The sequence below is a fragment of the Acartia tonsa genome, chromosome 13 (assembly GCF_053477335.1).
Source record: "Acartia tonsa isolate MP-2025a chromosome 13, ASM5347733v1, whole genome shotgun sequence".
Classification (NCBI taxonomy): Eukaryota; Metazoa; Arthropoda; class Copepoda; order Calanoida; family Acartiidae; genus Acartia; species Acartia tonsa.
Genome location: NC_137272.1, coordinates 5,657,264 through 5,683,074, shown reverse-complemented (window position 1 = coordinate 5,683,074; position 25,811 = coordinate 5,657,264). Strand labels below are relative to the sequence as shown.

The 25,811-nt window shown below is 37.8% G+C and overlaps 1 protein-coding gene across 2 annotated transcripts in view; it reads left to right on the top strand.

The window, feature by feature from the left end:
• The window catches only part of LOC145335056 (uncharacterized), a 69,870-nt gene that overhangs the window by 39,211 nt on the left and 4,848 nt on the right, over nucleotides 1-25,811 (top strand). For both annotated transcript variants that reach the window (XM_080180749.1, XM_080180750.1), the window contains exons 11-26: nucleotides 477-634; nucleotides 1,203-1,248; nucleotides 4,254-4,309; nucleotides 5,109-5,208; nucleotides 10,188-10,311; nucleotides 10,903-10,970; nucleotides 11,297-11,426; nucleotides 11,964-12,027; nucleotides 12,414-12,541; nucleotides 14,519-14,567; nucleotides 14,729-14,833; nucleotides 15,078-15,195; nucleotides 15,466-15,564; nucleotides 16,155-16,237; nucleotides 16,576-16,675; nucleotides 25,259-25,374. In XM_080180749.1, the coding sequence (XP_080036875.1) occupies nucleotides 477-634; nucleotides 1,203-1,248; nucleotides 4,254-4,309; nucleotides 5,109-5,208; nucleotides 10,188-10,311; nucleotides 10,903-10,970; nucleotides 11,297-11,426; nucleotides 11,964-12,027; nucleotides 12,414-12,541; nucleotides 14,519-14,567; nucleotides 14,729-14,833; nucleotides 15,078-15,195; nucleotides 15,466-15,564; nucleotides 16,155-16,237; nucleotides 16,576-16,675; nucleotides 25,259-25,374 (1,544 nt within the window). The remainder of the gene's footprint in view (nucleotides 1-476; nucleotides 635-1,202; nucleotides 1,249-4,253; nucleotides 4,310-5,108; nucleotides 5,209-10,187; nucleotides 10,312-10,902; nucleotides 10,971-11,296; nucleotides 11,427-11,963; nucleotides 12,028-12,413; nucleotides 12,542-14,518; nucleotides 14,568-14,728; nucleotides 14,834-15,077; nucleotides 15,196-15,465; nucleotides 15,565-16,154; nucleotides 16,238-16,575; nucleotides 16,676-25,258; nucleotides 25,375-25,811) is intronic.

The window sequence follows — 25,811 nt, the reverse complement described above, 5'->3', positions numbered from 1 at the left end:
TGAGAATTTTACTTTCCACATAGACCGTTTCAAAGGACGGATAGACAGTTATTTCGAATGAAATTGACAAAATAAACGCTTTTTTACGCTTAGTTTTATGTATTTTTTTATTTTTGTTTATAAACACAATGATAACCAATGTCAAAAACCAAACAATCAATTTTTTAATTAAAAATGTGCCATATCATTACAGAAATTATTTATATTCTTTACAAGCTTAAAATCACTTTTTTATAATTAGCATGTGAGAACATTGATGTAAACCCTCAATTACAATAAACAAAAGTAACCCCTTTTGTGGAATAAACTAAAAGTTGAAAAGTTAAGATACCAGCTCAGGGAAGATTTGATAAAAGTTGCCCATTTGGAGGAAATCTTGGTAATAAACCTGTAGACCGACCAAAATAAAGACTGACCAGTACCACTATTGGTGAATTTTAGAGTATTTATGCCACAAAAAAAGAAAAATATTTTAGATTGCTGGTTGGACCGTGACCACCAAGGCGAAAGGATCTCTGAGATCAGCTGTTGTCGCCCATACTGTGGATATTGTGCCCAATGAAAAATGCGCGCGAAAACTTGGTGACGTCACAGACAATGGCGATGTACTGTGTACAGCTGATCGTTGCAATAGGTAAATGATCTTCATTTAAAACCATATTTATGATGTTGTTACATCCTTAAAACATATGTCTAATTGTTATCTTAACCAGCGGCTACGCTATAGTACCTCTGGGGGTACTTAAAATGGGGGAGGGGAGTGAACGTTGCCCCACATTTTAAATTTTAAAAAAATTGTGAGGAATTTTAGGGTAGATTTATCTTTGGAGGGTGGTTGTACCCTCACTAAAGATAATTAAAAACTATCTCTAGACCTATAAGTAGCTTCACTACAAAGAAGACCATATTAATTTAGCGGTTAGCAAGATCCTTTGCTGCAGACAACATTTTTTTACTTTATATAATAGGATAACACTAGTTAAGGTCCCAAATAAAAAAAAAATTTTAGATTTTTTTCTAATTTTACCTGGAGTTATTCTTAAGTACTATTAGGGCATACCATCACTGAAAACTTTAATCAAGATTTTAAATTCTTAGTAGAATCAATTCAGTCCTGCAGTTTATGAGATCTAGATTTATACAGACATAAAGACTTTATAAATATAAATATTATTAAAAATTTAATACTATTATTTACCTAGGTTTGTGAGTGGCCCTATTTTTTGTGGTGGAATGAATAACGTACAGGTCAAGTATTAAGAGCTGAAAATTGTCATGTGTGACTTTATAATAATACATTTAAAATGAAAGCAATAAGAAGAATAAGTGGGAAAAGAAACCTCTAAAAAAGTGATGGATTTAGACTTATTTTTATGACGTCACTCATGACACTTTCCAGTGCTTCGTTTAATAATCTGTATAATTATGTTCTTTAATATATCTTTTATTTTTGGATGTTTTTAGTTCCCCAGTTTCTACTGGCTCTGTATTCGAATGAAGGCAATACACAACTAAAAAACATTCATGAGAAAGAAATTTATCTAATCATATTTTTTAGTAGCGAAGCTACTCTATAATTCACTTTGTCCGTCCGTCCGTCAGTCCGTAACGCTATGGGGGAAATGGGATTTACTCAGCTCCTATAAAAGATAGAAAGCTGAATTTTTTTGACAACATTCCCATCATTAAGGAGCACAATTAGGTATAAAACATCGATGGCAGTAGGACCGCTTTTTAGCAGGTTTTATGCTATTTTTGTATTTTTCACATTTTTCTCCATATCTTCAGTGTTTATGGTGCGATTTTCAAAATTTTTACAGTTATATATATCTAAATTAAATTTCCAGTCGTTTAAAGAAAACAACTATGACGGTCAGACTGCCTTTGAGCAGGTTTTAGGATATTTTTGTATTTTTCACATTTTTCTCCATATCTTTGGTGTTTATGGTACGATTTCCAAATTTTTTTCAGTTATACATATCAAAATTAAATTTCCTGTTGTTTAAAGAAAACAACCATGACGGTCAGACTTCCTTTTTGCAGGTTTTTGGCTATTTTTTTTACATTTTCCCCCATATCTTTGGTGTTTTTGGTCCAGTTTTAAAACTTTTTTGGGATATCATTATCAAAATAATTTTTCCCATTGTTATGAGCATCTTTTATGTAATTTACTTTGACCGTCATAATAATACAAATAAAACAGGGTTTCGTGTTTATTTTCTCCAATAAATCAATTAAAAAATACACTTCAAATCTACTTGTACATATTACCATCCATGATTTTATTTTTTATGCTTCGCTACTTATGGATGTTGTCATCCTTGTTATGTGTTATGTCAAGTTTATCTGATATTTTATATTTTTTCTTCATTCATAATGTAAATTTTACCATTCCTATTACATCAACATTTTTACAAGGGTTAAAGATTAATCTAAATTTCATATTTGAGGATTAACAAGGTCGATTATGTACATTGTATGCGAAAAGGGAAGATTTACAAAGTGTCTTTAAAAATCAGCCATGTGACGTCAAAATTAATGAGGGATTATCCATATCTTTGTTAGGGGTTTTCTTTTTCACTCCTCCTCTCATCTCTCATTTTTATGACATCACATGGCTGACATTTTAGACACTTTATAAAGCTTCCTAAAAAGTTGCATGTGTATGTTTAAAAATGTTTTGTTTTAACCTCAAGCGTGTAGAAGAGGAGGTTTAGAGTCGTATATCCACCCGCCTGACAAAATAAGAAGGGTGGATATTACCCCCCAGATACAATAAACTAAAATAGCTACCTTAAAACGATTTTTTATCAAATGGGGTGATACTTAAAGCAACAAGGATGACAACATCCATAAAAGCGAAGCACTGAAACGGTAGGACAAACGGACATTAATACTTGTGTAGTGTTAGAACTGAATAATCAGAATACAAATGTATAAGAGTCGAAGCAAAGTTGTAAGTAAATTTGTTGAAAAACGGCCTTATACAGGATTATGTTTATGGACATACTAAATTTTTAGGACTTGATTATAGAGTTGCTTCGCTAATAACATTATACTTTGTTGTCCCAGGAATCAATTTACCAAAAATCAGATTAATCGGATGATTTTATCACATAAAAATTTGTTGTTAAAAAAGTAAAAAAATCAACATGTTTAAAATGGACGTACGGACATTATGGTAATGATTATAGAGTTGCCACGCTTTCTAAATCGTACCTAATTACTAAAGGAATCACCATCCAAAATTTGAAATCGATAGGACAATTCTAACATGCCTAAATTAATGAAAAAAGCTATCCTTTACGGACGGACGGACGGACCGACCCTAATTATAGAAAAGCTTCGCTTTTAAAAATATAAAAAAAAGGGGAAAGGGTTGCAAGATTCTCCGAGAGTTTGGCAATTTCGACTTGCTGAGTGGCTTTGCTACTTAATGTACCAAATATTATTTTTTCATTTTGTGGATCTACTGCAGTTCACGGTAAAATATTGCTGGTAACGAATATTGCTAAAAATTTATGAATTTTAAAGGCTGCTAGCTGCCAAACGGCTGAACGTACAGATCAATCTTGCACACTGTTTTAAGCGGTATAAGAAGGACTACAAATAATCTGGAATAGCAAAAAATCAATAATGCTTAATTATCTCGCAGTGCAGAGAAATGCGCGAAAAAGACCTATTTTACACGGTTTTTCTTCAGTGAAGCTTTCCCTGTGCATCATTGGATCTTGGCTATTCCAGATTATTGATAGGCCTTTTTATGCCGCTTAAAATGGTGTGCAGGTATTATCTGTACGTTCAGCCGTTTGGCAGCTAGCAGCCTTTAAAATTCATAAATTTTTAGCAATATTCGTTACCAGCAATATTTTACCGTGAACTGCAGTAGATCCCATTTTGTAAAATGAGTGCTTTCGTATAAAAATGTTAGAAAATGATTTTGCACTAAAAATTTTGTCTTTTTATATTTTCTATGAATGGGACAAATTTCTTTAATTTGGACAAATTTCTTCCCATTTTTATTTTGCAAAATAAATTTTTTGAATGCAAGAACTTTATCTTTACTAGCCTGTTTAGGACCAAGGTATTTCTCCCACTTTTTTAATCAGTTGCAAGGATTTGCCATAGTACCTGTAGTTTCATATTTTAACCCCCATGATTTTAACGAGATTTTAATAACAAAAATAAATGAAAAACACAGAAAAACAAATAAATCTTAAAAGCAAAATTAAAAATGACGTATGAAAATTTAGGTTCTTGGATTTCCTTCCTCCAGTGGGCAATGGTGCAACTCTGGTGCTAATACAAGGTAAAACAGTGATTCAGTCAAACTTTGCGAGGCTAATAAGTTATAGACCCAAAAGTGCCCAACCTTAAAATATTTTTTAACTATGTGATAGTGAGCTCCTATTTTGGGTATTTTATGCAGCGATGGGGTATTCTTTTGATATCTATAATACAAAGTAGAACTATCTCTGTCCGTCTGTCTGTCTGTCTGTTTGTCTGTCTGTCTGTCTGTCTGTCCGTCCGTCCCTTAAGATCTCGGTAACCACTGAACCGATCGGATTCTACTCTTCAGGGAATATACCTACTGGTCCTGTGGTGGTTTTAGGCTATTTTCTTGGGGGGGATTTCCTTGGTCCTTTTTTTGTAGAGGATTTTCTTGGTCCTTTTACGTATTTCGGCCAAATTTTTTTTATCACCCCCTGGGGCAAAGCCACTATGGGGTAGGGGCGAAGCCGCTAGTTCTTTTGATAAAGTAACAGGACAAGATAGCCAAATTTATAAAAATATACTTTAATAATAGTAGTAATAATTTTTGTTCAATCTATCTATAAACGATCGAGTAATTACTTGACTGAAGTTTAAGTGACTAATAAGTTTCTTTTTTGGATGCAGGCGGTCTGAGATAAGGATAAATTAAAAGAAATATAGACAAACATTTGGCCAAGTATCCATCTAAAGCTAGCTGTTCTATTAAGAAAATCCATATAATTTCAGGTAGAGAGGAGAGGGTGTCAAACTAACTACATCTACAAAAGGGGTAGTTTTGTGTAACATCATTGGGTATGTCAAAATCTCTGATCTAATTAATGTATTTATTTTAGGGTACAACAGTACAGAAGTTGGCTGAGAAAAACCATCGAGTACCTGGATGCAGATCTTGTTAGTCTAGAGTCAGATACAGTTGTTGAAGAAGATGTTGAGGTAACTATTGAGTATTTAGATACAGATCTAGTTAGTCTAGAGTTAGATACTGTTGTTTAAGAAGATATTGAGGTAACTATTAAGTATTTAGATGCAGATCTAGTTAGTTTAGAGTCAGATACAGTTGTTGAAGAAGATATTGAGGTCAGGATTAATTATTCATATTTTTGGTGCTTTCCTTTCTCTTTCTTTTAAAATAAATAGAAAGTAATGAACTATTGCCCCTTATTTTCAATTTATTTCATAACAAAGAGCTTCGCTTCTATGGCTTGTTGTCATACTTTTTTCTTGCTATTTAGTAAATACAACAAAAAATAAAATTCATTCTCCAATACTTAAACAATAAAAAGCATACTTACATTAAGAAAGAGTTTAACTAAAAATGTGAAGAAATAGAAAAAAGTCATAGAAAAAATATTGTAGTAAGTTTTTGGTCCTAATGGTGACAATTATAAGAATAACTACTGCTGCTTTTTCATATGTGCGTTAGAGTAATGGGATATGCTCTAGCCAAAAAGAAGTTTAACCCCTTCAAACGCTAAACTGTTTATTGAACAATATTAAAAGATACCTCAGACATCATTATTCATGAAAAAAACAATGATTTGCCAAAATAGACAAAAATAGGTTATTTTTTGAAAACAAAATACCATAACAGCAAATTTTAGGTTTGAACAAGGACAATTACATTCAAAAGTAGCGACTTTTCAAAAGTTAATTATGCATGGAGATTACTGTAAAGATAAGACATGGAGTATAATATTGAAAACGAAGAAAAGCAAGTATGTAATCATTACCAGAAAACCTATTGTATATTTGACAACTACTGTTTAAAATTAAATTAATTATTTAAGCAATTTTACAAAAATAAATCTACAAAAATGTCTCTTTTCATTATAATTTTTTTGAGCTTGGCTTAAATTGGACGTTGTCATCCTTAGTTTATTTTGAATTCTTAAACATTTGATTTAAATTAAGAATAAGATCAATTCTCTTTTGTTAAATATTTTTATTTTACAAAGAGCAATATACAATATACATATTTTAACAATGACAATCTGAATTTTGCTCTATTTATATTCAGAAATATCAGGGATAAGGCAATGGCCGATAAATTAATATATATCTAAAGTGATGATATACAAATCACTCTTCCTGTAGATTAATATTATTGGTTGAAAAGGTTGTACACTACTAGTTAGACCCAACCAATCAAGATTTAAGTTTTTCAGGCAATGAATGAGAAACAGTTTAATAAATTTTAAATAGTTTGAAAGAAATAACAATGATTGACTTTGGCCTGTTTAAAAATTGATATCCAACCTTATAAATTATGGAGAATCTTGAATCAGAGAGAAAAAGAGAGAGAGGGTGGGGGGTTATTACACTAGTCCCGATAGTTTTATAATAATGTTTTCTTATTCGTTGGCACTACAAGTTTGGGGACTTTAGTGAAATTTGATTGGTTGATTCATTAAGTTGAGTGTTCAATCGTTTCAACCACTAATTTTAATCTACAGAAGGTGTGATTTTGTGCATTATCATTGGGGATTCACATCAATTTACCGGCCATTGTCTTATCCCTTTAGATTCCTGATCTTGAATACTCAAAATCTGTGTATCTATCTGTGCTTATTTATTACCTAACGCCCCAAACATTTCGTATTAGATCATGTAAATAAAGAAGAAAGAAAAAGAAAAAAACCAGGGCCCAACCCATTTTTTAAAGTCATCGTAGCTACTCTACAATTCTTGTAATTTTTGGTCTTCATGAAAAATCTGAACATTGATTTAACGCAAGGGTTAAATTCGAGTCTCTACACGTATAAAACGCTTATTTTCTGTATTAGGAATATTATTTAGTACAATTTTAATGTTGATTTAAATGACTTTTTAGCGTAAAATCTAAATAAAGCTTGTAAATAATATGTCAGCAAAAGTTATTACAAAAAAAGCATTTTTAATTTAATGGTATCAATTGATAGTATTGGTTTAAACGCAATAAGGAACGATTGGGGATATGTCACTACTGTTTAAATGCTTTTAAACCTATTTTTTTACCTACAAAGCTAAGGCAGAACTTCTCTCTGATTCGCTACTTTTTGAAGTTATCATCCCCGTTAAGTCGTAGACTATGGGGTTCAGAGGTTGTCGAGTAAAAATGTAAATATTAAATATTCAAATAAATTATGCTGACGGGATGGAACGAATTACATACTTTTATACAGGCTAGGTTACCCTGTTAGACCTGGAAGTTTTTAGGTGACATAATCCAAGTTCGTTGACAATTATTATTTGTAAGGCCTCTAGAATTAATTAGGGTGGAGGGAGGGGGGGAAGTCGTATTCTCTAGGGGCAATTTATCATGGGAAAGTGGTGGACCCATTCCCAAAAATAGCTGTAAACCTGCCCAGGCCCTATGAGAAGCTACATTGTTCGCCATTATGTTCACTACTTTGCAATAAGTTTATTGTGACTGTATACTACGACTATTACTATGTTGATATAATTACAGCACAAAGTATTACAGGGCATAGGCATAACACATAAAGCATAAAGAAAAAGTTTTATAAGGTCGTTGATCTTTTATACTTTTTGAATATTAAATTCTTATCAGTGTTGCTTATTTTAGTAGCAAACATTTGTAACTGCAATTTTTGAAGAAAAAAAACAATGCATAAATCTTTATAAAAAATAACAGGATGTCTATCTGTGTTGAGCGATGGATATCGCTAACCGCCTAACTGATATAGTTTTCCTGGTGCTAACTGCTAACTACAGGTTTTTGAAGGATTTATTAATATAAGGAGAATGGGAACCTACAAACTCCAAATACAATTAAACTATTAAATAATTCCCCTTACTTTGTAAGTGTTATAGCGGCCTCTGGAAACGTAACTGTTAGTAACTTATCAATATTATTCTCTCCAATATTTGCATGCTACAAAAGGCATAAATTAACTCAAAGTATTGTGAGGAAATATCTGTAACTATTCAACTATTTAGGTTTAAATTTTTCAACATAAACTAAAGTAATAAAATGTGCTGTTATTTAAAGCAAATAAAATGCTAATGTTTCATAATCAACATTATATTAAAATTCAATTTAGTTTTTTTTATTAAAGGTTGTCTTGTACATTAGTAACCTTAGCCAGAATAAGATATCTTTTACAAAGAAAAAAATATTCTTTGTCAAATACGATTTGGTGATGATAGAAGTGTTTCATCATTTCCACAAAATGTTTCATATTATTAAAAACGCAATTTGATGAACCATCCTTTCCTCTGATTTAACCAATCAATCAAAATTATCTACAGTCCCCAAAGGTTTATAATAACATTTTCGTTTTTGTTGGCTTAACAACTTTGGGGATAATTTTGATTGGTTGGTTAATTAAGTTGATTGTTTTAACGTTTTCACCACTAAATTTAATCTACAGAATGGGTAATTTTGTATATCATCATTGGGGATTTACACAAATTTATTGGCAAATGTCTTATCCCTTTTCTTTTGAGATTGTCACGATTATAAATTTTACATAAACAAAGGCACACCAATTTGATTTAATATAAAGCCAATAGAACTCAGGTATTATGGGTGAATCGTGAGCTTTCAATGATGATTATATCCATATGAAACAACATAAATAGTCTTTTTATCTTTTCTAAATCTTTGAGCCCAAAAGTGTTTTACTTTTCTAAAATGTATTAAATTTTAAGAATGTGTTCCCCTAGTCTTATGACAAAAATCATACCAGGTTGCTTGACAAGCAATATTTAAACTTACAAATGATGTATTAAATTTTGCAGCTTTATGTGATGTATAAAGGGTTATAAAAGGTGTTGATCTTTTTTAAACCATTCCAAAAATGAATATCTATCATATCTTTATTTGAATTAAACTTTTGATCTAAATTTCAACGGCATAAACTAAAATTGTAATAATTTATATTAAGCTCTTCTATAGATTGGTTCTGTCCGTCTGAATGATTTTTACGCTTAGCTCAGATGGTCAATTTAGTAATTTATGATTTTTCTATTTCTCACCTTGTATAAGGATTGTCGTGACAATAAGTAATTATCTAGATAAGATACAATAGTACAAGAAGTCTGTAAGTCCGTTCAAAACATTTTGGTTAGAAACAACTTCTTTATATAAGCGAAGCTTTTCTATAATTAGGGTCGGTCCGTACGTGATGGATAGCTTTTTTCATTAATTTAGGCATGTTAGAATTGTCATATCAATTTCAAACTTTGCATGGTGATTCCTGTAGTAGTTAGGTACGATTTAGAAAGCGTAGCAACTCTATTTTCATTACCAAAATTTCCGTACGTCCATTTTAAACATGTTGATTTTTTACATTTTTAACAACTAATTTTTATGTGATCCAATTATCCGATTGTTCTGATTTTTTTTATACTGATTCCTAGGACAACAAAGTACATTATTATAAGCAAAGCAACTCTATAATCAAGTCCTAAATATGAAAGTTTGTCCATAAACATTATCCTATATCAAGAAGTTTTTCAACAAATTTACTCACAATTATGCTTTGACTCTTATTCATTTATATTCTGATTTTTCAGTTCTGACACTATACAAGTGTTAATGTCGGTTTGTCCTACCGTTTCAGAGCTTCGCTTTTATGGATGTTGTCATCCTTGTTTAAATGTGATTTTGGATCAGTAATACAAAAAGAATTCTTCAAATAATTTCTTATCAAATGCGCTGCCGTTTTATCTGTATGAATGTTCTTTTGGCCTTTTCGCTGATTTGTTGAGCTTTTCATGTTTAATTTACTTATTTCAAACAATCTGGAATTATGTAGAAGTCCATAATAGAATAGTCATTTATACCATAGTTACATAGACAGCTCTTCGAGGATATCAAAATGAAAATTATAAGATTAAACCCAGTTTTGTTAGCCCCGAGTATACGTACACCAAACTATACATGATTATTATTTTATTTATTTTAGAAATTGGAGACAATACCTGCTGTGGGTGGATGCGCCAGCAACCCTTGTGGCAAGGACGCCAGCTGTTGGGCTGGTCAGGCCGACTCTTTCATCTGTACCTGTAACTCTAGAGACAAACTGAAAGGTTAAACATTATTTAAATAGTAAAGATTTGTTATAGGGGAGTGATTTAGTTTTATTTTTCCGAGGGATCTAAAGGGATAAGAAAATGGCCGATAAATTGATGTACAATGTACATCCTCAATTATGATCTGTATATTAAAATTATTGGTTGAAACGTTCGAACACTGAACTTAATTACCAACCAATCAAAATTTACAAAGTCCCCAAAGTTGTTACGCCACGAATAAGAAGACGTTATTATAAAACTTTCGAGGCTGTTTTTACCTTAAATGACTTTTCAATACCCATCATTGCAGATGCTATTTTTCTTTTGACAATTGCAGACACCCAACCATTAGATTAAACAAACTTTGTAAGCAATGAAATGAGCCAATTTAAGGCAAAACTAGGCATATACAACAATTTTTTATTAGTCTTCATTCGTCATTTAGTATTTTAAAAAAAGCTAACGTTCACTTGAAATAAAACTTTTTCATCTTAGTTTTCAATCATAAATGAACCAATATGCAATCTTTACGTTGAGGCCGCACAAACAATTAATAAATTTTTGTAAAAAAGATACTAAATTATTTATACTTTTCCTAATTTTCAGGAAATCCTTACATCAAATGTGTTCAGTGTGTTTATGATAGCGACTGCGCTGGCGAACAAACCTGTAAGGTAATACTTTTCCAGTATGGCTTCCAAACCGATTCATATCCGCTATACTAATATGTCGTATTATAGACAATTTTGTCCGAATAATAAAATAAAAATCATAAAATAAATTGCAGTTTTTTTTAACCTCTTGACCCTCTGATCCAACAGAAGATAAGTAAATCTTACCATTTTATTTTTCACTAATCGCAGAAAGCTGTCTATAATACGATGCAAGAAATAACTTTTATTATGTATTAATTGCATTAAAGGTAATATGTATGTCTATTGATACATACTCTGAAAATAAAGTAGCTGTGCTTCGAAACTAACAATTTTCATTTAACAAGGACGAGAAATGTGGAGGGAGAAACGAGAAGGTGCCCCAAGATTTTATCCAAATTGGAAATGATTACTACCTCATCAGTACAGAGGAAATGCCTTGGCTCCAAGCACAGTATGACTGCATGAACAGACAAGGTAAATAGAACCAGAGGGCGAGAAAGCAGGGCAATAGACTGTTCACTTTACTAGTCCCCAAAGTTTTATGCTAACGTTTTCTTATTCATTGGCATATCAACTTTAGGGACTTTTACTAAATTATGATTGGTTGGTTTATTAAGTTGAGTGTTAAAACCTTTTAACCACAAATCTTAATCTGATGAAGGGGCAATTTTGTGCATCATCATTGGGGATGTATATCAATTTATCGGTTATTGTCTTATTCCTTTAGATCTCTGACGTGGAACGCAAATGGATTCATTAATATCAAAGGAGATAGATGTATAGAATAAAAGGATGGATTTATAGGAAAATGGATGGTTAATTTAGGCTTAGGGATATAAACAGATGGACAGATAGCCAGATAGAGATTAAGACATACATATAGGACACACATATTGGATGGATGGGTGGTTAGATAGATGGATAGATAAATAGATGGACAGCTAGAATAGACTGTTAGGGAATATAAAGACAGATATACAGATTTATAATATTGAAAAATAATTGTTTTAGGCCATTTGATCGAGCTTTCAAAGAACAACAAAACACGTCAGCTGCAAAACTATCTAATTAACAGGCAAGTATATAACTAATAATCTCTAGAATGGTAAATATTTGTTTTTAATGCTGTCTTTCATATAAATATAATTGTTCTTGTTACATGGTAGTTTCCCAAAATATTTTTTAGGCTCATTGTATGTTAAGTTAGGTGAAATAAAGGTTAGAAGAATACTCTAGGAATTGTACCCCAGAGGGTTAGTTTCTTCTGTTTTTTTCCTGTACAAAATCACAATTAAGGGGAAGTTGTTTCAATGATACAAAAATAAGTTTGATGAGGACTTTTTAATTTCATTGAAATTTCCCTGAAGTTTACTGACTATCTTTAGCAAGAGTTGGAAAGGATTATTTTAGAATCAACTGTTCCTCTAAGGGTCCGTCTTAACTTAAGTTTTTACTTTTTAGATACTCAAATGTGAGTTTTTGGGTTGGCAGCTCTGATCTGGATTCTACAGGAACCTTCAGATGGTTCTACTCAGGGGATGAGTTGGCAACTGATATGTGGGATAATAATCAGCCTAATAATATTCCAGGTATAGATAGATAGAAAGGTTTATAGGTATAGGTATAGATAGATAGATAGAAAGACAGATAGATAGATAGAAAATGGTTCTACTCTGGAGATGAGTTGGCAACTGATATGTGGGATAATAATCAGCCTAATAATCTTCCAGGTATAGATAGATAGAAAGGTTTATAGGTATAGGTATAGATAGATAGATAGAAAGACAGATAGATAGATAGAAAATGGTTCTACTCTGGAGTTGAGTTGGCAACTGATATGTGGGATAATAATCAGCCTAATAATCTTCCAGGTATAGATAGATAGATATATGGGTATAGATAGATAGATAGACAGACAGATAGATAGAAAATAGTTCTACTCGGGGGATGAGTTGGCAACTGATATGTGGGATAATAATCAGCCTAATAATCTTCCAGGTATAGATACTCAGATAGATAGAAAGGTATATAGGTATAGATAGATAGATAGGCAGACATATAGATAGAAAATAGTTCTACTCTGGAGATGAGTTGGCAACTGATATGTGGGATAATAATCAGCCTAATAATCTTCCAGGTATAGATAGATAGAAAGGTTTATAGGTATAGGTATAGATAGATAGATAGAAAGACAGATAGATAGATAGAAAATGGTTCTACTCTGGAGTTGAGTTGGCAACTGATATGTGGGATAATAATCAGCCTAATAATCTTCCAGGTATAGATAGATAGATATATGGGTATAGATAGATAGATAGACAGACAGATAGATAGAAAATAGTTCTACTCGGGGGATGAGTTGGCAACTGATATGTGGGATAATAATCAGCCTAATAATCTTCCAGGTATAGATACTCAGATAGATAGAAAGGTATATAGGTATAGATAGATAGATAGGCAGACATATAGATAGAAAATAGTTCTACTCTGGAGATGAGTTGGCAACTGATATGTGGGATAATAATCAGCCTAATAATCTTCCAGATATAGATAGATGGATAGACTGATAAATAAATAGCAAATAATTCTATTCGGGAGATTAGTTGGCAACTGATATGTGGAACAGTAAGCAACCCAATAATCTCCCAGGTATAGATAGATAGAAAAAAGTTGGTATTTTATATGTTGGACAATAATCTTCCAGGTATAGATAGATAGATAGATATATAGGTAGAGATAGATAGATAGAATATAGTTCCTCTCTGGAGATGAGTTGGCAACTGATATGTGGGACAATATCAAAATCAGCCTAATAATCTTCCAGGTATAGATAGATAGATAGGTAGAGATAGATAGATAGGTAGAGATAGATAGTTAGAAAATGGTTTTGCTCTGGAGATGAGTTGGCAACTGATATGTGGGATAACAATCAGCCTAATAATCTTCCAGGTATAGAAAGATAGATAGACAGACAGATAGATACATATATATGTACATAGATAGATAGATATATAGTTCTACTCTAGGGATGAGTTGGCAACTGATATGATAGATTGATAAATAGATAGATATAGATATGGATTTAAATAGATAGATAGATTGAATTACAAAAGGTCAAACATTTGATTAGAACTCATTAAATAATATTAATTTATATTTAAAATCACACAAATTATCTTAAATTTAAACATAATTGGTATTATCCTCTTAGAAATATTTTTTTTTAATTTTGAAAATGTCACAGAACTATGAATTCTGGCTGCAGCGGTCGGCCCCCTATCCTGCCTAGCCGCAGCGCTCGGATCCCTAGCATATAATCTAACCTAACCAAAAATAGTTTTTCTCTGCCGAAGTCATAGTTTTTGTCAATTAACCCCGAAAAACCTGGAGGAGGGAATTCCTGGATGAACTGAGAGATGAGAATCTATCATCTTTCAGTGATGCCTCTACTGAGGCACAATTCAAAGATAAATGGAGAACCATGTGCGTGGCCTATGCTCTGGAAAGAAGAGATAAATGGCGATGATGATGATGAACCCCGAAAATTAGACTTTTATTTATTTTAGGCAATGACGAGCATTGTGTTCAACTGAATGAAGACTTCTTAAAATTCAGGTTAGTGAGTGTTAAAATTATAAAAATAATAAGTACCCAAAGTTCTTGTGCTGACGGATAAGATAATACGTAAATAAAACTTTGGGTACCAAACCAGTTTCCATTCAAATGTCCTCTCTTTTTCTGGGTTATACTCTTAAAACCAAACTTGTTTTTTTCAGTGATGAAAACTGTGATAGAGTACAAAGATATATCTGTGAGTACATGCCAGAAATCTACCTTCCTGCTGGCGAAAATGGACTCTCCCATGCTGAGGGTAGAGCCAGGTAAGTTTCACCTTCCTCCTTCATTTAATAGAATATTCCAATAGGTAAAATCATAAAAAAAACTACCTTCCTGCTGGCAAAAATGAACTCTCTCTCGCTGAGGGTAGAGCCAGGTAAGTTTCACATTCTTCCTACACGAGAAAATGAACTCTCCCGTGTTGATGGTAGAACTAGGTAAGCTCCACCTTTTTTCCACCTTCCTGCTCCAGGGAAAAATAGATTATTCCAAAATTGTTATTTTTAGGAATTTTGATACCCTGAATCCCAACGCGCATCATACCCAGATCTGTGGACGTAAATTTGTGAGACAAGGACGTATTGTTGGGGGCGGTGTAGCCAGCTATGCGGAATGGCCTTGGCAGGTTAGATATACTTGTTTTATAAGGATCTAAAGGGATAAGACAATTGCCGAAAAATTGATGTACATTTCCAATGATGATTTACAAAATTACTTCTTCTATACATTAAAATTAGTGGTAGAAACGTTTGAACACTCAAATTAATGAATCAACCAATCAAAATTTATAACTGAAGTCCCCAAAGCTATTAAGCAGACGACGAATAAGAAAACGTTATAAAAAACTTTGGGGACTAGTGTAATAAACAGCCCATTATACTATTATTCTATTTAGATATCTCTACGACAATACAAGAATGGACAATTTAAGCACAAGTGTGGAGCCGCTCTTTTGACCAACAAATGGGTTATCACAGCAGCGCATTGTGTAAAGGTAAAATAATCTTCGAAACAAGACTTTATAGGAACATTCGCGCATTTGTGTTTTACATCTTAGAACTTTTGTAGATTTTTTATGCCTTTTTAATCCTGTTCGAAAGATAGTGTGCTTTATCTAAAACTTTTAGTGAAGATTCCCTGTATCAAATAGCATCCAGTATTTAAATAACTTGGTCTTTCAGTTTGTCGGTCATACATAATAAAACCTAAATGTTACTTTTTTTATGAAGGTTTCGTGATCTATTCTTGATTTTTCTTTCTTCAATCAACTGTTTAACTTCTCTATGCTCGTTTATCCATCCATGATTTTTTATGCTTCGCTAGCTATGGTTATTGTCATCCTTGTTTAATTTAGGATACATAACCTAATGGTAAGAGCTGGAGAATACAAAGTATTAAACCTAAATGAAGCTCCCACGTATATTGCTTTACTATTAGTTGATGTTGTCATCCTTGTTTTATTTAGGATATATCTCCAAGTAACTTAATGGTAAGAGCTGGAGAATACCATGTATTAAACCTAAAGGAAGCTCTCCCATATATTGCTTTGCTATTTATTGATGTTGTCATCCTTGTTTTATTTAGGATATATCTCCAAGTAACTTAATGGTAAGAGCTGGAGAATACCATGTTTTAAACCAGAATGAAGCTCACCCTCATATTGACAGGTAAAAGCTATTTATTCAATCTTAAAGAGTAGGTTCATAATAATTCTAATAAAGATTAGTTATGTCTCAAATATCAAGGACTTGCTTGTATTAATTTTATCAATAAATCACAGATTATATCATTTTGGAGATTTCATTATAACTTAATTCTTATCCATCAAGACTACTCTATTTTTTTTATTATTTTTAGAAGCTTACCTTTAGCCCAACCGGGACTTTTTTATCTTTACCCTAACATAACCTAAAAGGTCCAGATGAAATATGATGGAAACCGCCCAATTTTGCTATACAGCACATTTTGATTTAAAAAACAAACAAAAAATAATCCTTTATTTTAGACGAGTAAGAAAAGTGGTGACCCACAAACAATTTGACAAGTTTACTTATGAATACGATATTGCTTTGTTAGAACTTCATGGCAGTGATATCCAGTATCAGGTATATATTTATAAAGTCTGTTAGTTTTTAATTTGTTTGATCATGTATTTGCCCACAACTCTGTCAAAAATGCTTTATGACATTTTTCGACTTTAGATACTGAAACAGCTTCTTTACAAGCCCAAGTAATCAGTTTTGTAATATCTTTCTATTGTGGTATTCGGCAACCGTGAGCCATGTCTATGGCACCCCTGATCTGGGGTTCGGTGGAGGGTCAATGGCCCTCCCCCGAGTCCTGGGGAAGGGGTCTAGTGACCCCCTCCCTACGCTTAGAATTAATGATTTGAATCTGTCATGTTTATTATGGTTAACTGTATTCTTAATTCTCCCCCACCCTTTCCAGGGATGGGGGAATCATTATTGCCCAAACTGACCATTGTATATATATTATTTATGCTTTTATGTTATGATTATTTATTCCTATCCATGTAATTATTGTTTGTTGTATATAACTCCAGTATCTCTTAACCCTTCAATAAAGTGACAACTGAAAGTAGATGTTGATCATTATCTAGTGAAAGCTAGAGAAGCGTAGCTTCTCTATAGTAAGGTGTCCGCGTCTGTCACACTGCCGTAATCTAATTGAACTCCGGTGTCTGCCATTGATCCTCGGCGGATACCACAACTTTGGTGACAGCTGTGTGAGATTACGGCGAACCACAAGTGTAGAGCAGACGCGCATCTGAGGCTAAGGTACTCCCAGCAGTGAATCTGGCAAAACTGACGCAAGCAACCTGAATTACCCACCCTGGACAGCAAAGTTTAACTCTGCATCCGGCAGTTGTGGAAGCAAAACAGCGAAATCTGACGAACAACCGCGAGCAGCGCTGATATCTAACGGAGAATTGAGCGCCAAAAGGGCTGAAACAGGCCTGCGGACCGGCTGAAACAAGCCAAATACGTGTAGACGGCTGAAAATAGGCCAACTTTACTGCAAGAAATAGCAGGATCCGAACCAGTGGCGCTAGCAGGACGGGACATTCCCTGCCGCCGATAGGCTGAAACATGCCACATAGCTGCAAGCTGCGAGCTAACATACGGGTGTAGTGCACCAGAACAGAGAAAAACTACGTCAACCCCGAGTATCCTGAGAAGCTACAACGCAGCCACCCATCTAGAAGACAGATATTATATCACATTTGCAGGGATTACCACCCTAATGTGATGACCAAACAATAGATTTATGAGCAAAGCTTGGCAAACAAATTGTTGTGTTGTGATAAATCTAAGAATAGAACAGGCTTGGATTACTGTTTATTGTGATAACAGCTAAAAATAGAACAGAGTTGGTCAACAAATCTGTTATGCAATTGCGATAAGGACAGCAATAAAAGTTAGATGTAATATAATCAAAACAATCTCAAGCCCACAGCACAATAACAAATACACCCCTTATTCCAAGGGAAGGGGAGGGGGCCCCTCTCCATTTGAAGACAAATACAATCAGGGTTATATAACAGATAAGCCTAAGATTAAGAAGCAGAGGCCCCATTACACCAACACACAGTTACCCCCTCCCTCACAGTGGGAACGGACGGAGTTACCCCCGTTCCCTCACGCGCTTCCCCCTCCCTACCCACACTAGGCTAAGTCCGTCTGTAGTGTGGAGCTAGCGATCGGATATACAGAGCGCCATTCACGGGTAGCGCAACAAAGTGCGGAAAACATCATAAATCCAACGGACGAAGCGGACCAATGAGGGAGCGAGCTGAGGGGTGAGAGCGCGTTTTCCCCGTGTGCGCGGATTTGACGGCGCGAACGCGCGTTACAAGGACAGAAGATTCCACGCACACACACACACACACTTTCACACCAGAGCAGAGCTACTCCATAGCATCTAACAGGGGTATTTTTAGCAAATAAAGAATTGCAAGTTTCTTTCCTCCTAGCTCTAGTGTGATAAGGGAAAACCCAATCAGTTCCTGACAGCAGTTCAGACCCTCAACATCTATCTACCTCAACACCTAACTATTGATAAGTACAGCTAAGTTATACCTTTGCAACTAAAACTCCCAACCTAGTGATACAAACAGTGTTGGCTGTTAGGCTAGGAAGCCTCAAGTGACAACCCATTCATTGTAGTCCTGTATAACTTTGTGCCCGCCGTTTCACCGTTGACCCAATGGACCAGCATCAAGTCCCAGGAGGTGACCAAGCCCCAGGATGGCTCCAGGATGACCCTCAGCCGGCCCCAGCCGAGTACCGCAAGCTGATGCTGAGCAATCTGCCGGAGTATAGAGGGCCGCCCAAGCAGTCCTGGTCGGCACATATCCGCCGACTGGAAATGTCATGGGCGGCTTACCGCGTGCCACCTCATGATTCCCTCAACCGCCGCAACGCCCTACTACTGTCATTGGTAGGGCAAGCGGCGGAAATGGCGTCCCATCTGTTTGGCGAGGCAGGCCAAGCCTTGACCTACGAGCAGGTCAAGACCGAGTGTGAATTGTTATTTCGTCCTGCTTTTGAGTCCCAAACGCTTAAACAAGCGTTTAGGGACTACAAGCAACACTCGACAGAACCTATACAGGCGTACATATCAACAAAGTGCGCCTTGTATAGGGACGCCTACAATCATGAGGATCTTGAATTGTTGGTGGACGAATTAAACCGTGGAATTCGTAACGCCAATGTAAAACGCCTCATGATGAACCATGAAATTGCGAGTGTACCTGAGTACACTCGCAAGGCCATGTTCACCGTGACCATGGTTACTAAGCAGCTGAAGGAGGGTGTGTGCTTAGTGGACTCGACCGACGGGCTGACTGGATCTGCCTGCATCCAGTTGCCCCAATATGACGAGTCGGAGCCAATGGAGATTGGCTCCTTGGCTCCGGGTCTCCACCAGATGGGGAAGGTCGCTCCAGATGACAAGGTTCCAGGCCGCTGCTACCGCTGCCAGGGGAGAGGCCACCGAGCTCGAGACTGTCCAACGCCTGTGGAAGTTAGCCTAGAGGAGAGGCGCACCCAGCCACGCCGTGACCGTTCTGCCAAGTGTGAGCGTTGCCACTATGACGGCCACACGGCGGCCGAGTGTAGAGCTGACTGGGCCCAGGTAGCCAGCCGCAGGCGCACCGCCGACAAAGGTGCCCCTCCAGGGAAGCCCAGCAGAGTGGCCCATATGGAAGGGAGCGCGCCCCCAGCACCACCACCGCAAGCAGCCGCCTCCAGAGCTGCGGACCGAGCCGATGGGATGCCGCAGTTCGGGACTGTCCCAGCTAGGATCAACGTACTGGGCGGCGCGGCTGAGCCCAACCGGGTTGGCCTAGGCTTCAGTCTTAACCATCTGGGGCCAGAGCTGATACAGCCCAACAACATAGCCGAGCCAGAGGTGCTGAGGCCCCAGCCTTTCAGTCTCAATATGATGGAACCTGCCCGACCGAGCCTACCCAGCAAGAGTGGAGGGGCGCTGCCCAGCGTCCCTGAGACGGTGTATGGGGAGGCCCTGGCAGCCGCTGAACGAGAGAGGCAGGAGGTGCTAGCCAGCACCTCTGCATCGATGTATGGGACGCCACCCGGCGTCGCCACCTGGGATGATGGGGGGGTGCTATCCAGCGCCTCCCACCGTGTGCCTGGGGCGACAACCGTCGCCGCCACCGAGATACCTGGACCCTGGAACGAGCCAGCCTCCAACCTGATGTCTGGGGCGACACCCGTCGCCGCCACCGAGAGACCTGAGTCCTGGAACGAGCCAGCGGTCCCAGAGGAAGGGGTGACACCCGTCACCCCAGCCAGCCAGCGCCACCAGCCTGCAGGGAGAGCCCAGCTACATGCCAGCCAGCGCCACCAGCCTGCAGGGAGAGTCCAGCTACATGCCATCCAGAGCCCTCTACCAGCCAAGGGAACCCAGCGGCTCACCATCAGGATAAGTTGAATTTGTTAAATGTATTGAATCCAAAACCTTGTAAACACCCAGCCTTGCCTGTGCCCCCTGCACTTGAGGCTGGGGAGATTGAAAATTGGGAAAATAAGGGCTTGCCTGTGCCACATGCACCTGAGTTCCTAGGGCAGGGGAGGGCATTGAGTAAGGGCGAGCCTGTGCCACATGCACTTCAGCCCCATGCCACTGGGCATGCCTTGGACCAGGGAAGGGAGCATTTAGGGCTAGGGGAGCCGACACCCAGGCAAGTGCCAGTCGCTTGCCAGTCTGTCATTGGGGAGGGTATCGGGGTGCCTCGGCCGCATACAGATAACGCTCAATGGAAATTTGTGTCTAGCCAGGAGCAGCCCAGCCGTGTCCAGCCCCAAGAAGCAGCCGTGACCAGAACCGGAGATCCCCAGCCGCGTGCACGAGGAAGATGGTTACCTGGAAGCCTCTCCCATTGGTGGATGGTCCTGTGGGGCCTCCTGCTGGCAGCCGTGTGGCCTACAACCAGCTACGTCCTGGTGGGGTGGGACTGTGCCAACCCCACCCATGTCACGTCTTACAACAAAGAAAAGATGTGTGACACGGAGCCCCTACACCAGGAGGTGCCCCTGGGCCACGACATCCACGTCCTGCAGCAAGTCAAGGTGAGGGAAACCACTGGGTTCAGCTGTCAGCTCACCGTGTCCCAGTGGACATTCAGGTGTGGGGTATGGGGTCACCTCAAGGTGACCTCGGTCCCCACCCTCATGAGGCCAACCAAGATAGACCCAGAAGCGTGCCGAGACCTGGCCAGGAACCGAGTATACACGTTGCCAGGCAAGACCCAGCCACTGACGTTCCAGCTGAACCACCCCCTGTTCTTCACCGTTGATGTAGTGGGCGCCCTCGTCAACAGCCCCGAGGGGGTGGGTTGCGAGGGGGAGGACGTCCACTTTGAGGGCCAGCTCTACCGCAATGAATTAGTGCTCCAGGAGCGGCGGCTGCTGGTCAAGGAGGAGACCTATGTGGTGGAGGATGGACGGGTGGAGTCCCAGTCTGACCACCTGACCCTCGACTGTCCCCATTCTGAGCTGTCCTGTATCACTGGGGAAGCAACCTACGTGTGGGACCACCTGGGAAGAGATTGCCCCTTGAGGCTGATCCGCAGCCTCCAGCCCAGCCTGGTGAGGGATGCATATCTGGTTGACCATCAGGCCCAGTTTTTCATCAACATGACCAGCCCCACCTCAATTGTGAACTGCGACTTCGAGGCCCATGCCACCAACCATCCAGCGCTGTTTGTGGCAGCTGACCCAGCCGCGGCTGCGCTGCCCTGAGTGTCGGCCAGGGATGTTGACGTTCCCCTCCAAGCACAGATCCATGCAGGTTATATTGGATTCACCCTGGAAACACGCATGAGGAGCACTGCAGCAGAAGAAGTAGCGGCCAACTGCTGGAAGCTCCAGCAACTAGATCCGGCCCACCCGGTGCGTGTCCAGGGGAGCACGTTCTCGGTACTGAGGGGAGACATCCTGCTGCAGCTGACCTGCCAAAGGCACAAGTATGTTGTCCGCGAACACAAGGAGTGTTGGGACAAAGTGCCAGTGGAGCCCACAGGTTTTGTAGACGCCGTGACGCGGGTATACAGTGAGCACGCCACCAAGATTCCCTGTTCCTCCACCTACCCCCTGACTGTGCACGCAGAGGAAGGCTGGATAGAGTTGACCCCTGCTCCCAAGAAGAGGCCACCCCCGCTGGATACGCCTAAGCAGTTGTTGACAGACCCCTTAGATGACTTCAGTTCAGGTGGTTTGTATTCACAGGCTGAGTTGAACGACTGGCAACAGCTGCTGGCGTTCCCAGCATACAAGAGTGCCATGCTGACCGGCCTATCCTATGGCTCCTGCGTTCAGCAAGGCAGCTGTTCGGCCACAGGAGACCATGGGATAGTGTCCTACAACATTGACCGACTGGCGGAGGAAGGAGAGGCAGCCCTGGATGTCTGGGCAGGATTTAGACAAGCCATCCACGAGTGGGGAGATGGCGCCGCCATCTTGTGCTTGCTGCTGCTGATCCTCAAACTGCTGGGGGACCTCACCATCATTTCTCTGGCAGCAGCACAAGGAGGAGTCCGGGCAGCCCTGAATGCGATATCACAAGTGTTCCTGTACCACCCAGCCTTGTATAAGAAGGCGATGGCTAGAGCCAGGCTCAACCATGCCAAGTCCCGGGACTTTTCAGTGGACTGGGATGCCATCCCCATCGGCAGGGAAGCAGCCGAGGAAATGGTGTCTATGAAATCAACGGACAGCGGGCATGACCGCCCAGGTAGACCAGGACCGCCCTCTGGCAGACCCCGCGGCCCCTCAGGAGGACAGGCCGCTGCTCAGACACTCAACCTGGCAGCCAGTGCCCCAGCCGCTGCCAACAACAACCCGCCGGTCCCACTGCTGACCGTTCCAGCAACAAATGTGCCACCACCAAACCTGATACCTGCCGGCGCTGACCAACGTATCCAACCCAAGGCAGCCTCTGCCTTCTATCCCACATTGGGAGCCCATCAACCCTAAGAAGATACTCACCACTAGGATTCCATTGAATCATTATCGTTTGTATATATTTTTAGCCCTAAGGAGCGGGCCGAAGGCCTCAACCACTGTCGGAAGTCTGGTAGGGAAACCATCTCCCAGCCTTCCGAGGGGAGAGTTGTGGTATTCGGCAACCGTGAGCCATGTCTATGGCACCCCTGATCTGGGGTTCGGTGGAGGGTCAATGGCCCTCCCCCGAGTCCTGGGGAAGGGGTCTAGTGACCCCCTCCCTACGCTTAGAATTAATGATTTGAATCTGTCATGTTTATTATGGTTAACTGTATTCTTAATTCTCCCCCACCCTTTCCAGGGATGGGGGAATCATTATTGCCCAAACTGACCATTGTATATATATTATTTATGCTTTTATGTTATGATTATTTATTCCTATCCATGTAATTATTGTTTGTTGTATATAACTCCAGTATCTCTTAACCCTTCAATAAAGTGACAACTGAAAGTAGATGTTGATCATTATCTAGTGAAAGCTAGAGAAGCGTAGCTTCTCTATAGTAAGGTGTCCGCGTCTGTCACACTGCCGTAATCTAATTGAACTCCGGTGTCTGCCATTGATCCTCGGCGGATACCACACTATATCATGGAAAACTAATGAAAATACTAAAAATATGCAATTGTGGGTGTAGGTTTTGATAAAACTAATAAAAAATATCTTTTTTAGACTTTTCTCAGTTTTTTTAAGTTTGATTCTGTTTAATTAACTTTTATTAAAAAGATTTGTGCATTGATTTTCTAAAAATATAATTTTATTTTATAACAATACCTTGATAGTAGAGATAGGACTAAAGTCCTTAAATAAATAATAGGTTGTATACTACAAATGTGTTCATATATGGAGTGAAATCAAAGAAAAATCTTATAAATTAGTATATTTACCCTTTAAAAATACTTTAGTATTTATTAGAGTATTCCTTATTAATTTTAGCTGTTCACATTGACCATTTCATGTATTTACATTACAAACTAAATAGTTTTGTTTGTTTTATCTTCAAATTTGATGATAAGAAGAGGTAATTTTAAATTTAAAATATTAATTAGAGAGCCCTAGCGGACAAAATTTTAACTTTATAAGAAATGTTTTGATCAAATGACATTTTCGACTAAAATTTTCTAAAATTCAAAAAGTATTATTATATCCTTCTCTTTAATGCCTACTATTAGGATATCGGCTTCGCCCCTATATGCATCTACAGGCTCTTATGGAAAAGGATTATATTTTTTTCCAGAGGCGATATCTTTAGCTTTAACGACCTCATGTTAATTTTATAACAAGATAAGGATTTTTCTCGTATTCATTCGAATCCGGTGGATAGGAACCGGTTCTCATCCATACGAAAAAACTATGTCTAGCATCGTATTATATCCAACTTTCTACGAATATAAATCATAAGATTAAAACCAGTTTTTTTATCCAGTGCCTTCGTCACCTCGGGGCTAAAAAAACTGGTTTTAATCATTAATTGTACATTCTATGTCCGCGGAAAGCTGTTTATAATTCGATGCGAGAAATAACTATTATTATATTCACTTTTGTTTATGTTATCTTCCTTTGTTTACTTTATTTCTCATAATTTTTACTTAATTATATATTGTATATTTTTTGTAGCCTAATATGCATTTTAAAAGAATGAAAAATGTTAAAAGCAAATGAAATAAATATTAGAATTTAGGGATAAAACTATTGTGAAATGGTTTATGATTGCTATTTACTATTGATTTATGACCACTAAACATCTGCTATTTGAATAACTTTATCTGTATTTCCATAATTTTATTATTTTTGCTACTTTTAAATGTTGTCATTCTTGTTTAAATTTCATCCGAACACAATCCTCACCTTTGAGAAGTTTCGTGATTTGTGTAAATTTATTCTTGATTTATGGCTTTAAATCACGTTGTCCCTTTTTCATCCATGATTTATATCATTGTGGATGCTGGCATCCTTGTTTATACTTCAGAAAGCTCTTTAATTTCTATAATAAAAATTAAGCCATACAAAACAAATGACCAATGATAGGCCAATACGCAGACTAAATTACCAATAACAGGCAAATATACATTTTAATTGACCAGATGTAGGCAAATGTGATTTCATTTTTATAGGCACTCACAATACAATGTTTTATATTTCAGCCGAACATAATCCCCATCTGTTTACCTGACAACGACAACAACCTTGTTGGACAGAGAGGCTGGGTCACTGGGTGGGGCAGGCTATCAGAGTATGGACAGATCTCACCAGTTTTAAGGTTAGTAGTAGATTTAACTTGTGTTGAAGCCAAAAAGCTTTCCCCCCCCCCCCCTAAGACATTATAACACTTATTGTTAAGAAGGGAGGGGGCATTGAACTTTAAATTACACTGGTACCCAAAGTTTTATAACCCTGTTGGCTTGAAAACTTTGGGTACTTTTAATAAATTTTCTAACCAGCAGTGTCAAAACTTGTCTACTATCAATTTTAACCTACGGATGGTATAATTTTGTTTGTCATTATTGGGGTTATATATCAATTAATCGACCATTCATTGTCTTATCTATTAAGATCCAAGATTATAATTTGATTTTGTGACTATCTAATTAAAACTTTTAAAATGAAGTTTCTAATACCTGCGGCGGGGGAGGGGGCTCTCTCCTGAATGAGTTATTCTTACCCTTGCCTATCTTAAAGAAACTGATTATCTATAAT